We start from the raw sequence: 16,188 nt of genomic DNA, 5'->3' as shown, positions 1-16,188 counted from the left end.
TTCCCCCCTGGAGAAAGTGCCATCTTTTCTCTTCACTACATGATCATCCATTATTTGTAATAAACTCAGCACAATGTCTATGACCTAGATTTGCATTCAGTCCTTAACTATGAAAGTCCCCCTTTTGGCCAATGGTCTGTAAGAGTCCCATGTGAAATGATTTTCTACAGTCTCAGCTCAGTTTCGAGTGGGCATGAGCACACAGCATGAAATCACTCCCGTCATCTGCCTCAGAGACCTTGGGAGCACTGGTGTAGGAAATAAACAAAAGGTCACAGTAGGCGTAGCACTTCTAAGGTTGGGCTAATAGGGAGGGAGTCTCATAGAACATAGAACAGTACAGTACAGGCCCTTCGGCCCACGATGTTGTGCCGACCCTTTAACCTACTCGAAGATCAAACTACCTACATACCCTTCATTCTACTATCATCCATGTACCTATCCAAGAGTCGCTTAAACGTCCCTAATGTATCTGCTTCTACTACCACCGCTGGCAGCGCATTCCACGCACCCACTACTCTCGGTGTAAAGAACCTACCTCTGACATCTCCCCGAAACCTTCCTCCAATCACCTTAAAATTATGCCCCCTGGTGATAGCCCTTTCCGCCCTGGGAAAAAGTCTTTGGCTATCCACTCTATCTATGTCTCTCATCATCTTGTACCCCTCTATCAAGTCACCTCTCATCCTTCTTCGCTCCAATGAGAAAAGCCCTAGCTCCCTCAACCTTTCTTCACAAGACATGCCCTCCAGTCCAGGCAGCATCCTGGTAAATCTCCTCTGCACCCTCTCTAAAGCTTCCACATCCTTCCTATAATGAGGGGACCAGAACTGAACACAATATTCCAAGTGTGGTCGAACCAGGGCTTTATAGAGCTGCAGCATAACCTCGCGGCTCTTAAACTCAATCCCCCTGTTAATGAAAGCCAACACCCCATACGCCTTCTTAACAACCCTATCAACTTGGGTGGCAACTTTGAAGGATCTATGGACGTGGACCCCAAGATCCCTCTGTTCCTCCACACTGCCAAGAATCCTGTCGTTAAGTCTGTATTCTGCATTCAAATTTGACCTTCCAAAATGAATCACTTCACACTTTTCCAGGTTGAACTCCATCTGCCACTTCTCAGCCCAGCTCTGCATCCTGTCAATGTCCCGTTGCAACCTACAACAGCCCTCCACACCATCCACAACTCCAGCAACCTTTGTGTCATCGGCAAACTTACTAACCCAGCCTTCCACTTCCTCATCCAAGTCATTTGTAAAAATCACAAAGAGCAGAGGTCCAAGAACAGATCCCTGCGGAACACCACCGGTCACCGAGCTCCAAGCTGAAACTTTCCATCTACTACCACCTCTGTCTTCTATGGGCCAGACAATTCTGTATCCAGACAGCCAAATTTCCCTGTATCCCATGCCTCCTTACTTTCTGAATGAGCCTACCAAGGGGAACCTTATCAAACGCCTTGCTAAAATCCATATACACCACATCCACTGCTCTTCCTTCAATGTGTTTTGTCACATCCTCAAAGAATTCAGTAAGGCTTGTGAGGCATGACCTGCCCCTCACAAAGCCATGCTGACTATCTCTAATCAAACTATGCTTTTCCAAATAATCATAAATCCTGTCTCTCAGAATCCTCTCCAATAATTTGCCCACCACCGACGTAAGACTGACTGGTCTGTAATTTCCAGGGTTATCCCTATTCCCTTTTTCGAACAAGGGAATAACATTTGCCACCCTCCAATCATCTGGTACTACTCCAGTGGACAGTGAGGACGCAAAGATCATCGCCAAAGGCGCGGCAATCTCTTCCCTCGCTTCCCGTAATAACCTTGGGTATATCCCGTCTGGCCCCGGGGACTTATCTATCCTCATGTCTTTCAAAATTTCCAGCACATCCTCCTTCTTAACATCAACCTGTTCGAGCATATCAGCCTGTTTCACGCTGTCCTCACAAACGACAAGGTCCCTCTCACTAGTGAATACTGAAGCAAAGTATTCATTAAGGACCTGCCCTAAATCCTCCGACTCCAGGCACAAGTTCCCTCCACTATCCCTGATCAGCCCTACCCTCACCCTGGCCATCCTCTTGTTCCTCACATAAGTGTAGAACGCCTTGGGATTTTCCTTAATCCTACCCGCCAAGACTTTTTCATGTCCCCTTCTAGCTCTCCCAAGTCCATTCTTCAGTTCCTTCCTGGCTACCTTGTAACCCTCTATAGCCCTGTCTGATCCTTGCTTCCTCAACCTTAAGTAAGCTTCCTTCTTCCTCTTGACTAGCTGTTCCACATCTCGCCATCCAAGGTTCCTTCACCCTACCATCCCTTCCCTGCCTCATCGGGACAACCTATCCATCAGTCGCAGCAAGTGCTCCCTAAACAACCTCCACATTTCTGTCGTGCATTTCCCTGAGAACATCTGTTCCCAATTTAAGCTCCCCAGTTCCTGCCTAATAGCATTGTAATTCCCCCTCCCCCAATTAAATATTTTCTCATCCCGTCTGCTCCTATCCTTCGCCATGACTATAGTAAAGGTCAGGGAATTGTGATCACTATCACCGAAATGCTCTCCCACCGAGAGATCTGACACCTGGCCTGGCTCGTTGCCAAGCACCAAATCCAACATAGTCTCCCTTCTAGTCGGCCTATCTACATATTGAGTCAGGAAACCTTCCTGGACACACCTGACAAAATCAGCTCCATCCAAACTATTTGCACTAAGGAGGTTCCAATCAATATTAGGGAAGTTGAAGTCACCCATGACAACAACCCTGTTACTTCTGCACCTTTCCAAAATCTGCCTCCCAATCTGTTCCTCCATGTCTCTGTTGCTACTGGGGGGTCTATAGAAAACTCCCAATAAAGTGACTGCTCCTTTCCCGTTTCTGACTTCCACCCATAATGACTCAGTAGACAAACCCTCCTCGACGACCTCCCTTTCTGCAGCTGTGATACTATCCCTAATTAACAATGCCACTCCCCCACCTCTTTTACCTCCCTCCCTATCCTTTTTGTAACATCTAAACCCCGGAACATCCAACATCCATTCCTGCCCCTGTGATATCCAAGTCTCCGTAATGGCCACAACATCGTAGCTCCAAGTACTGATCCATGCTCCAAGTTAATCACCCTTATTCCTGACACTTCTTGTGTTAAAATAGACACACTTCAACCCATCATACTGGCTGCAACTTTGCCCTGTCAACTGTCTAACCTTCCTCACAGACTCTCTGCACTCTGTATCTGCCTGTTCAACAGCTACCCCATCCACTGATCTGTAGCTCCGCTTCCCATCCCCCTGCCAAACTAGTTTAAACCCTCCCGAAGAGCTCTAGCAAACCTCCCACCCAGGATATTGGTGCCCCTCCAGTTCAGATGCAACCCGTCCTTCTTGTACAGGTCCCACCTTCCCCAGAAGGTATCCCAATGATCCACATATCTGAATCCCTCCCTCCTACACCAGTTCTGTAGCCACGTGTTCAGCTGCATTCGCTCTGTTTCTGGCCTCACTAGCACATGGCACCAGTATCAATCCTGAGGTTACTACTCTGCTCGTCCTGCCTTTTAGCTTCCAACCTAACTTCCTATATTCGCTTTTCAGGACCTCATCCCTTTTCCTAGCTATGTCGTTGTTACCAACGTGTACCACGACTTCTGGCTGCTCCCCCTCCCCCTTAAGAATCCTGTAGACTCGATCCGAGACATCCCTGACCCTGGCACCCAGGAGGCAACATACCATCCGGGAGTCTCGTTGGCGACCACAGAATCTCCTGTCTCACTTAGCACTTGCTATGAACCCTTCTTAACAGATGTCTCAAGTTGGAAACTTCAAGATGGCCCATCTTGAAGCAGAAAATTTAACCAAAATAAGAGCTCAAAACAAGAGAGCAACAAGCACTACGAAGATTCTCAGCTAAGTGGAATTTGCTTACCTCAGGTCTGAGAGATGGAAGAATGACGATTTCCTGAAGAGCCTGCTTTGCCAGCTCTTGCCCAGCAATATCTTCGAAACGGACAGATGGTGCACTGGGTAAAAAGAGATGCTGCACTTTCCATCAGTTCATCCAGTCTCAGCTGGGCCCTGCAGACTCTTTTTGCAATGACTATTTGATTCAGTCAGGTTTATACCTCCCTCTGAAATACAGGCCCCATCCTCTCCCCCACTGGTAATTCATCCACTCCCAAAACACCCACTAGAATATCAGCACCCACACTACCAGGAAACAAATGATTTAATTGTGTGTAAATCAAGCAAACAAAACATGTCTGGTAAGATTTCTTAGTATAAATAAATCATCTACGGTTTTCCTCTACTTGTTGCATTGCTTCATGATACAGTATATGCATCCTCCTACAGACATTAAGCCCACAGCAGTAAATCCACTGGTATAAACAGGCTATTACAAAATTGGCTAAAACCTGCTGCATCCCCAATGGTCGATGGGTCAATGTAGCACAGGGTGCGCCTCAGCTGTACAGATGAGCAAGATCCCAGGACCGACAAATGATCCTAAAATCAACCAATGATTGGGGTCGTTCAGCAGGTTTCCATGCCCCCAGGATTGGGAGGGGTGGGCGAAGCAACAAACAGGGTTTCTGTGACCTATCCAGGAAAGCATGAGTGCACAGATACTTAGGTGAAAACAGGAATGTGACACTTCCATGATAAATGGGTAGAGATTTGCCACAGGAAAATTCATCCCCAATAATCACAAAGCAGCTGCAGGTACAGTTCGAGGAAAAATCCCGGGAATGCAGATTTGCTGTCGGAACACAGCCCAGCATTAACGGAAAGAGAACTCGCCTGTTCTTCAAATATCACCATGGCATCTTTCACATCTAGAGGTGGTAAATGGAGCCTTGGTTTAACATCTCATTCGAAAGATTGTGTCTCTGACAGTGCAGCCCTCTCTCGGTACTGCACTGGAGTGTCAGCCTGGATGGTGTGCTCAAGTCTCAGGAGTAGTACACTGTATAAAATATCAGGCATGACCAATGCTTTACCTTTTGTGGATATACGAGTAAGAGAAAAGGCTAGATTTTCTTCTAAACTTTGAGAAGTAGCTTCAAAGTTTCTTTGAAACAAATGCAGTTTTCTTTGCTATCTACATGTTCAATGCAGCTTAAATCTATGACATAGGGACACACAGTTACCTGTCCACCACTTCATTCAAGATTAGATTTGCCAGCCTGCTATCGACATTTCGGAAATTTTTCAAATCCTTCTTCTTCCGAGGAGTTGCAATAGGGGTGGTAGGTTTGTTTGGTCTGATGGTGTTCTTTGTACTCGCAGCCTGGAAAAATGAATGCTTTCAGCACAACAAAATCTTCAAAGCAAAACAGTGGTGAAACTCTCAAAGCTGAAAGTAAGTCAAACTAATAATCACAAATCCCTCCACAGCCTCACTTTGCACCCCCCGCCCCCATCTTCGTAACTTCCTCCAGCCCTACAACCCTCCCTCTCTCTGACCTCCTCCAGCCTAAAATCTTCCCTCTCTCTAACATGAGAGAGAGGAGGAGTAGACCATTCAGCCCGTCAAGCCTGCCCTGCCATTCCATACAATCATGGCTGATCTTTGGATTCAACTCCACTTTCCCGCCTGCTCCCCGTATTCTGTGATTCCCGGAGACCCCAAAAATGTGTCCATCTCAGCCTTAAATATATTGAAGGATGGAACATTCACAACCCTCCAGGGTACCGAATTCCAAAGATTCACAACCCTTTGAGTGAAAAAATTTCTCATCTCAGTCCTAAATGATTGGCCCTTTATCCTGAGATTGTGCCTGTGTTTTACATTCCCTAGCCAGGGGAAACAATCTCAATGTCTACATGGTCAAGCAGCTTCAGGATCTTGTATGTTTCAATGAGATCACCTCTCATTCTTCTGAACTCCAGAGAATATAAACCAAATTTATTCAGCCTCTTGTCACAAGATGACCCTCTCATTCCAGGGACCAATCAAGTGAACCTTTGTTGTATTGCCTCCAATGCAAGTATATCCTTCCTTAAATATGGAGACCAAAACTGCACACAATACTCCAGTTGTGGTCCCAAAGACCTGTACAATTGTAGCAAGACCTCTTTTTCGTGTACTCCAATCCCCCTGCAATAAAGGCCAATATGCCATATGCCCTCCTAATTGCTTGCTGTACCTGCATGCTAACTGGTGTTCCCTGTAAAAGTACACCCAAGTCCCTTTGAACATCAACCCTCAGAAGTTTCACACCTTTTAAAAAATATTCTGCTTTTCTATTCTTACTACCAGTGAATTACCTCACACTTCCCCATATTACATTCCATCAGCCACCTTGATGCCCACTCAGTTAACCTGTCTATGTCTCTCTGCAGCCTCTTTGTATCCTCCTCAGTTTGCATTCCCACCTAGCTCTGCATCATCAGCAAACTCAGAATTCGTTACTGCGTCTCTTCATCTAGGTCATTAATATAGATTGTAAATAGCTGAGGCCCCAGGACTGATCCTCGCGGCACTCCATTAGTTACAGCACGCTCACTTTAAAATGCCCCATTTATCCCTACTCTTTGCCTCCTGCCTGTTAACCAATCCTACATCCTTGCTAATATATTATTCCCAACTCCATGAGCCCTTATCTTGCCTATTAACCTTTTGTGTGGCATCTTATCAAATGTCTGTTGGGAATCCACGATTCTACATCGACTGGTTCCCTTTTATCTACCCTACTTATTACAGCCTCAAAAAACTAAAATTTGTCAAACATGATAGCCCATTCATAAAACCAATGTAAAATGTAATGCCCTTCAGTCCTACAACCCTTCCCCTCTATAACCTCCTCCAGACTGACAAACCTCCCTCGCTCTGGAACCTCCTCCAGACCTATAACTCTGTTTATCTCAGCATTCTTCGAACTCTGGCCTCATGCAAACCACGGAAAAGTTACGGCACAGAAGGAGGTCATTCAGCCCATCGCGTCTGCAACGGCTAAAAAAAGCTAGCTGTCCGATCTAATCCCACCTTCCAGAACCTGGTCTGTAGCCTTGCAGGTTACAGCACTTCAGGTGCATGTACAGGTACCTTTTAAAAGAGTTGAGGGTTTCTGCCTCCACCACTGATCCAGGCAGTGTATTCCAGATACCCTCCACCCTTTGGGTGGAACTTTTTCCTCATGTCCCCTCTAATCCTCCTAACAATCACCTTAAATCGGTGCCCCCTGGTAATTGACCTCTCTGCTAGGGGAAACAGGTCCTTCCTGTCTACTCTGTCTAGGACCCTCATAATTTTGTACACCTCAATTAAGTCACCCTCCTTTGTTCTAAGGAAAACAACCCCAGCCGATCTAATCTTTCCTCATAGCTGCAACTTTCAAGCCCTGGCAATGTTCTTGTAAATCTCCTCTGAACCCGCTCCAGAGCAATTATGTCCTTCCTGTAATGTGATGACCAGAATTGTACGCAATACACCAGCTGTAGCCTAACCAGCGTTTCATACAGTTCCAGCATTACATCCCGGCTTTTGTATTTTATACCTCAGCCAATAAAGGAAAGCATTCCATATGCCTTCTTCACCATGGGCGGCACAGTGGCGCAGTGGTTAGCACTGCAACCTCACAGCTCCAGGGACCCGGGTTCGATTCTGGGTACTGCCTGTGCGGAGTTTGCAAGTTCTCCCTGTGTCTGCGTGGGTTTCCTCCGGGTGCTCCGGTTTCCTCCCGCATGCCAAAGACTTGCAGGTTGATAGGTTAATTGGCCATTATAAATTGCCCCTAGTATAGGCAGGTGGTAGGGAAATATATCGGGACCGGTGGGGATGTTATTGGAATATGGGATTCGTGTAGGATTAGTATAAATGGGTGGTTGATGGTCGGCACAGACTCGGTGGGCCGAAGGGCCTGTTTCAGTGCTGTATCTCTATAAAAAAAAAAAAAATTTTTATCTACCGGTCCTGCCACCTTCAGGATTCAATATTCCTGCATTCTTTCACCCCTCTTAAAAAAGAGACATTTTTAAAAGACCAGCTAAAAGAATGACTTTGCTGGCAGCTTAAGATGGCGACCTAATTAGCAAAACTGTATCCTACACTGCAATGCTTGTGAGGAGAGAAACAAAATGTCTTCTCATGCCCCAGCAAGAACCAAGCCCCAGGGAGTTTAAAAGGAACTATCTGTTCTCTTTGACAAGAGAAATACTGCTAACTACTATGTTTTGAATCACTGAGTGACTGTCATGCGACAAGCCTCCCCCCATCTGTACTTTTTAAGCTGGTGTCCAATGAGGCCACTGGCTGTAGTGCCTTTGAATGAGTTCATGGACATGAGGCGAGAGGTCCTCCAAAACTAATCAAGTAGAGGTTTTTGGGACCCAGGGACAAATCTTTCCTGTTAGACCACATCTCCATGTTCCAAGAACGGTTCACGAGAGCCTGTGCGGTGGCTCAGGAACACCTAAAAACCTCCCAGACAGCTATGAAAAGGCAGGTGGATACACATGTCAAGGCCAGAACATTTCAGCCCAGAGACCATGTGTTAGTGCTATTACCAATACAGGGAGAACCACTGAAAGCCTGGTTCGATGGCCCATACAGAGTAATGAAGAGAATTAGCCTGGTGAATTATATAACTGACAACCCAGATCATAGGAAAAAGCAAAGGCTGTGTGTGCCACATCAATATGTTAAAACGGTATCACAGCCGGGAAGGAGACAAACAAGCACAGGTCTGTCAGGCAGTCAGGAAAGATAAGGACAAAAGGGATAGCGAGGACGAGTTAGAGGGAGGCATGGAGGATTCCAAAATCAAATCCTCTACCGTCTAGTTCGCTAACATTGAAATGTTAGGGAAATAAGACACCATTAACTTTCCATTTAAATGCAGAACTGAGAGGAGACCTAACAAGGCTGCTCACAGTGTTTAAAGGGATCTGCAGGGACAAACCAGGGTGCACAACCTAACCTTACAGGATATGGATGCAGGAGAGACCCCACCCATAAAACAAAATCCCTATTGCCTAGGTCCCAGGAAGTTTACCCAGGTTCAGAAGGAAATTCAGAATGGTGACCTAGAAATTAAAGATATAAATTCTGAAGGGAGACACAAAGCTCATAAGCCAAAGGAAAATTCTAAGCCCAAAAAGGTTTTTGTGGCAGATTTGGAGGGCGGTGACTGCAAGTCAAGTATCCTAACTGAGGAGGAATTGTGGGCCAGGCTGGATAAGCTGGAATAACAGGAAGAGATGCAGGATGAAACTGATAAAGGGTCTCAAGCTGCAAGGAAAAAAACCCAACACTGGGTTAAAGTACAAAATGACTATGAAGCACTTCAAGGCAGGCTTAAAACTTTGCCTGACAAAGTGTCTTATGATGTTATGGTTCCATTTGGCCCACTTGCCTTTATTCCAGGACAGCTAATCCACACAAATCAAGTCATCTTAATAGGTGACAACTGTTCTGCAAAGTGCTCTGCAAAGCAAGCTGTTGGCCTGGTGCAGCACAGGAAAAACCATGTACAAAAAGCACTGGATGATCCTCTCAAAGTTATGAACAACTTTGAATCCAGGGCTGCGTTCACTGATAGAGAAACTGGAAAAGGAAGATATTGTAGAAATACACAAGGAAATTCATGGTAGCTGAAGCACAAGCTAATTGAGCCCAAAGCAGTTGGAGTTTCCCAGTTGTGCTTGTGCAAAATCCCGGATTAAAAAAAACTAAACCAGGGCATGGCTATAGCAGTGAGACTGATGAGTGTGTGTGTTGTATGTGTATAAAAACAGTTTCTTTAAATTTGTGACCTCAACGAAATGCTTCTGTTGTCACATTTCATTTCATGTGGTGGGAAAGTGTTACGCCAATGTGCTTTATTGAATGATAATTTTCTTTAATCCACTGACTGGAGATCTGAATTTTTTAAAAGACCAGCTAAAAGAATGACTTTTCTGGCAGCTTAAGATCGCTACCTTATTTGCAACACTATCCTACACTGCAATGCTTGTGAGGAGGGAGTCGAAATGTCTGCTCATGCCCCAGCAAGAACCAAGACCCAGGAAGATTAAAGGAACTACCTGTTCCCTTTTGCAAGAGAGAAATACTAACTGCTATGTTTCGAATCACTGAGTGACTGTCATATGACAAGCCCCTCCCCATCTATGGTTTTAAGCTTGTCTCTTTCTGCAGCACAGAAGCAACTGGACTCGGATATGTGCAGACCCTAAGTGGGGGGGGGGGGGTTTCACTCTATTTCAGCTCAAAAGCTTTCAAATCCTACCTGTTGACTGATCACCTTTGCATACTCCGGCTACAAATCAAACCCCATTGGAGGATGTCATCCACATCGCTGTCTCCAAGAGACCCACCAAACTAGTCATCTACCTCTTCAAACTAAAAGCCACAGGATCACAGAATTCAGCTGGAAGCCAGCCAAATCACCGAACTCCACAAACTGTATACCCCTTTTTTCTATGGACTCCAACTCAACCAATCTATCTTTCCCCACTCTGTAACCTATTTGGGTGTGTAAACTCCAGTGTGTGTGTTGTTTATTATTTTCATTAGTTTGGTTTAGGTACAGTAAAGGTAACCTCTTTCTTTGTTGAACTCAAGAAAACCTGTCCAATTACTTACTTGCTACGATATAACAAGAACCAAAGACCTGGCCATTACATCCACTTTAAAAAGAATTAAACCTGTTGTGGTCAAACAAGGAGAGGGAAAAGGGGAAGCCCTTCGATTCCTCCTCACTTGACCGTAACACCACTATTTGCTGCTTCTTTCTAACAGCCTTTTATATACAAGTAACTAGCCAGAACCTTTCTGAACACTGCAATCAATTTAGCATCAATCTCCATTTGTGGTGAAGCACTCCTCATTCTGCCAAGTCCAAACTTCTAATCTCTCCCTTTACATTCTGGTGCTTATCGTGAGATTATAGCCTCTTTTCTTTGATTTATTCATTAGTGGAAATTATCTATGTCAAACTTGTCTATTCCTTATAACATTTTAGCACCCACATCAAAGAAGCTTAGTTTTTGCCAACGTATTTAATAGTGTCAGCAGTGGCTCAGTGGGTAGTACATCTGCCTCAGAGTCAAAGTTGTGGGTTCGAGACCCACTCCAGAGACTTGAGCACATCAGCCAGGCTGACACTGCCATTACTGAGAGTGCGCTGCACTGGAGTTACAACTTTCTGATAGATTGACTTCACGAACACTGAACCTCCAAATTATTTTGCAGCCTGTGTGGCTCCTTGCCACTGGAAAGGTGCTCCAGCATGTTTTGATGATGTTTGTTCAAGGCCAGTGAGACCTTCTACTTTCTAGATCCCTTCTTCCATTCCCTCGGCACCACTGGAACAGCAGGACAAATACAGAATCCCTTGGCCTTTAGCTGGCATTAGCTTCTTGAAAAGGTGTAGTATAATGTAATATAAGGTTGTTACTGGGCACAATATGTAAATAGCCTGTGAGCATCATCACAGCAAGTTGATTTAGTAGAAACTGTATGGAACCTCATGTAGAGTATAAGTGGAAGCCATAGATGCAAGACGTGTGTAAATAAATCCCTGTTATCCTGACCGACACAGTCTCTTAGATAAGCCTTACAATTATATGATTATATGGTGGCAGCAGTAAACTGAAGAAACGATGGAAAAATCAATGCCCTTACCAGAGAACTTCGTAAAAGTAGTGGACAGAACCAAGTCAAGGTGCAGCCAAAATGGGCCCAGAGGTTTGCAGGGTATCGTACTGCATCAGGTCTCAAGCAGAAGCCAGACAAGGAGCAGGTCAGTATGTTATTGCATACAACAGAGGAGAGTGCAGACGAAATCCTCATTTCTTGAGGCATAGACAAAGAAAAGGCTACGTATGAAGAAGTTATTAAGGTACTCGAGACATAGTTTAACTAAGGAAAAACGCCATTGTGGAGCATGCAAATTTAATAAGTGTACTCAGCAGATTACGGATGAATTGAAGAAAGACAGGACTGTGGTCGGTGCAGTGGACAACGCCCTTTCCGATCATCTACAGTTGATGGATGATCTTGTCACATTAACGAAAATGATTCAGTTAAGCAGGCAAGCAGAGGTTAGAAAATTTAACTGATTTCTTGTTCGAGGGGACAGGGAGAGTCCAATCTCTAAAGCAGCAGACTCCATTGAAGGCGCAAAGAAAACGAAAGTAAAAAATGACGATCAAAGAGAGGAAAGGCGGGAAGAGCATCTAGAGGCAGCAGAAACCAATCGCAGCAGGTGTGGCCAAGAGAGGAAACAGCAGGAAAATTGCCCAGCCAGCAAAGCGGAGCGTTTCTTCTGCAAAGAGAGCAGACACTTTCAATCAGTCTGTTGCAATAACAAAAAAGCAGCGCTGCAAATAACTGAAGGGAAATACAAAGAAAAATGAATAAGTTAATGAAGTTCAGTGCGTACAATGTTTTGTAATTCCGTTCTTAGGAGAAACCAAAGGTACAAATGAGAGCTGCTGGATGGCAGAAATTCTTGTGCAAGGCAACAAGACTAAATTTAAACTGGGCATTGGAGCAGTAGTTTCAGTACTATCGACACAGAACTGTGGCTGAAGATGAAAAGTCTAAAATCATCAGGTAAAAAATTATATGGGCCTGGAGGTATCGCGTTGAAGGTGTGAAGAAAACTCGATATGCCAAATGAGAAATATTAATTTCATCAGTTGGAAACTTACCTTAGACTTTTAATGGGGAAAAAAACCTACAGAAACTTCAAAAGAAAACTAGCAGGCAAGATGGCCACTGCAATTTACATCTGAAATACCAAGAGATTGAACTGGAAACAAAAAGTCCAACAAGAAGCCCAGCCAGGACAATGGCTTGCTCCAAGTGATTGAATTACCTAAAATGATGGCTTCATCAGCAGGACAGTCAAGGCCATCTTCACACATTGACTTTGAAAGAGCCAACCCGCTCCAAGTGTGAATGGGCATCCTGGGGCATGTAGAACCTTGAATTTCATTAGAAAATTCCATAAAAACCTAATTAGAACCATGTGACTGCCTGTTCATCTCTGAAGAAACTTGAAGTTTTGTTACACAGACAAGAGATTGTAGCTGCAGAAAGCTGTATGTTTCCCTTTCTCTCTCCCCAGAAAACATCAAGTATGAAAACAGACTGCGACTGTGGACCCTCTAAGCCTACAGAATGCTATAGCCAAAGACCAGGGGAAGAGAGCCAATTATAGATTCTGCCTTCGAAAAAACCCTGAGCAAAGCAAGCCAGCCAAAATACACTTTGACCAGTGAGGACTTCAAGAATACACCATCAGCCGAGGACTACTGGATCACACACTTTACAGACTGTATCTAAGTTCCATTTATTCTGGACTTTAATCCAACCACCAAATCTATTTTCCCTCCTGTAATCCATTTGTGAGAGAGATATTCTGGTGTGAATCTGCGCGTGAATGTGTAGCGTATTTGTAAATCGGGTTAGAGTGTTAAATATAAAAAACTTACCTCGTTCTTGTTTAAACTCAAGAAAATCTTTTCGATTGGTTCTTTCACGCTTACAGTAAAGGAAAAAGCTAAAACACTCAGAGGTGGTAAACATAACCACTGCTTAAAAGGAATAAACCATGTTGTGGTCAATTAAGAGGAAGGGGCAAGAGGGGAGCCTGAGACCCCCTCCTCACCTGGCCGCAACAAAGGTAATAGGAGAGCTGAAAACAATTTTGAGTTATCAGGGAAAAGAAATTCCTGAGACCTTATATGTAATCAAGCATCAAAGTTGTTCACTCCTGAGCAGAAACTAATAATATTTAGAGTAGAAGGACTTAAAGGTACAGAACAGCAGCCTAGGAATTTAGGGGCTGAATTTCTGAAATTGTTCAATGGATTGGAGAAATTAAAAACAGCATACCACATCACTCTGGAAAAGGACGCAGAACCAGTATGATCCACAACCACTACCAGAGAAAGTTAAAAATGTAATCAAATTTATAATGACAGGGAGTGATTTCACCTGTAACAAAACCGACAGGATGGTGCTCACGTATGGTTTCAGTGAAGAAACCTAATGGGTCCATTTAAATTTGCATTGACCTCAATTGAATAAAGCAGTGGAAAGAGAGAATACATCTAATGTCATCAGTAGGTGACAATTTGGTAAAGCTAGGGAAGAGCATAATTTTCTCCAAACTAGACACTAACAGTGGATTTTGACAATTACCATGGATGAGGAATCTATACTCTTGACAACATTTATCACTCCATTTGGAAGATTCTGTTTTGACAAATTATCATTTGGAAGAATGTCAGCACTGGAGATCTTTCAAAGGACAATGTCGGGAATCCTGGAAGGATTAGATGGGATCATCTGCCATATGGACGACGTGTTAATCGATGGAGCAAATGAGCAGGACCGCGATATAAGAATGAAAGCCGTACTACAGAGATTGGAAGCAGCAGGTCTCACATTGAATGAGAAATGTGTTTTTCACAACCAAGGGTGAGATTTCTTGGACATATAATAGGGTCTAGTATTAGAGCAGATCCAAAAGAGATAAAAGAGATAAAGGACTTCCCAGAGACAAAAACATTAGAGTTTCAAAGGGTCGAAATTTGCGAAGGAATGCTTCAGAGACTTTACAGAAGTATATGACTTTATCCATATCACTATTTTAGCCTGAGAAGCTGAGAGAGGCCTAAGGACTGTGAAGGTATTGTTAAAAAAAATTAAGATCTTCAATTAGCACTTCTAAGTTATCGACCAACTCTACTTCAGAATGGTTTAGCCCCATGCGAATTGTTAATGGGAAGACGGTTGCAGACCCAAATTCCTATACTCCCAAGAACACTCAAGCCACAAGTGAGTGCAGAAGACTTGGAACAAAAAAAGAGTGAGAGTTCTTGAATCAGACAATTATGACAGATGTCACAGAACCAGAAACTTGACATCGAAGCTGGAGAATCAGTTTCGGTTAGAGACTAAAATCGGTATGAAGAAGTGATAGAACAATCACCATATCCACATTGTCCAAACTGACCAAGGGATGGTAAGAACAAACAGAAGGTCATTGGTGGTGCTACCCAAGAAGCAGTAAATACAAGACCACCAATCATCTAAAGAGTTTGGTGAACCAGTGATGCTGCAATCACCTATCAATCCAGAGGACAACCCAAGCAAAGAACTTGAGTCATCAAGAAAGGAACTAGAAGATTCAAAACCTCAAACCCCTTTGAAAGAAATAAGAATGCGTTATGGTAAACTTGTAAAAACACCACAGCGGTTAATACGGGGATTATTACGCCAATGTGTTTTGTTGAATGATAATTTTCTTTAATCCACTGACTGAAGATCTGACTTTTTTTTTAAATGTATCTTTAAAAAGACAAGCTGCCAGCAGTCATCCTTCCAGCTCAAGATGATCACCTAGTTTGCAACACTGTATCCTACATTGCAAATAACTAAGGAGAGACACGAAATGTCTGCTCAGTCCCCAGCAAGAACTAAGATCCAACAAGCAGAGAAATACTAACTGCTATGTTTTAATCATCGTGTGACTATCATGTGACAAGCCCCTCCCTATCTGTGGTTTTAAGCTGGTGTTTTTCTCTGCAGCAGAGAGAAGCAACTGAACTCTGACATTAGCAGACTCAAAGCAGGGATCCCTCTCTTCCTCTCCATTCCAGTTTGAAAGCTTTCAAATTCTGCTTGTTGACTGACCACCTCTGCATATTCCGGCTATAATCAGAAACCCCACTGGAGGAAATCATCTGCATCACTGTCTCCAAGAGATTCACAAAACCAGTCATCTATCTCTTCAAAGCCTCAGGACCATTGAATTCAGCTAGAAGCCCACCGAATCACCAAACTTCAGACTTTTTTTATGGACTCTAACTCAACTAATCTACCTTTCCCCACTCTGTAATCTATTTGTGTGCGTTTGTGTGTGAAAGTTGGCGCAATATTATTTTTATTCGTTTGGTTTAAGTACAATAAAGTTAACCTCTTTCTTTGTTGAACTCAAGAAAACCTGTCCGATTATGTACTTGCTATGATCATAAGAATCAAATACCTACTGAATTGGCCAGTACCTCCACTTTAAGGAAGAATTAAACCTGTTGTGGTCAAACAAGGAAGGAAAAGACGGAAGCCCTTTGACCCCTCCTCACTAGAGCGTAACAGGTTGTTACTAGGCAGAATATGTAAATAGTCTGTGAGCATCATCACAGCAAGTGATGTAATAGCATCTG

The 16,188-nt window shown here is 43.8% G+C and overlaps 1 protein-coding gene across 6 annotated transcripts in view; it reads right to left on the bottom strand.

Annotated features, from left to right (window-relative positions):
• Positions 1-16,188, bottom strand: part of spast (spastin) — a 139,815-nt gene that overhangs the window by 83,274 nt on the left and 40,353 nt on the right. For all 6 annotated transcript variants that reach the window (XR_010970913.1, XR_010970916.1, XR_010970915.1 and 3 more), the window contains 2 exons: positions 5,157-5,296; positions 3,935-4,028 (listed from right to left, as the gene is read on the bottom strand). Coding sequence is in view for 2 of the 6 variants with exons in the window: in XM_068020361.1 (XP_067876462.1) it covers positions 3,935-4,028; positions 5,157-5,296 (234 nt within the window). In the remaining 4 variants the exon portion in view is untranslated. The remainder of the gene's footprint in view (positions 1-3,934; positions 4,029-5,156; positions 5,297-16,188) is intronic.

Source organism: Heterodontus francisci, chromosome 3 (genome assembly GCF_036365525.1).
Source record: "Heterodontus francisci isolate sHetFra1 chromosome 3, sHetFra1.hap1, whole genome shotgun sequence".
Taxonomy (NCBI): domain Eukaryota; kingdom Metazoa; phylum Chordata; class Chondrichthyes; order Heterodontiformes; family Heterodontidae; genus Heterodontus; species Heterodontus francisci.
This window is presented reverse-complemented; position numbering and strand designations above follow the sequence as displayed.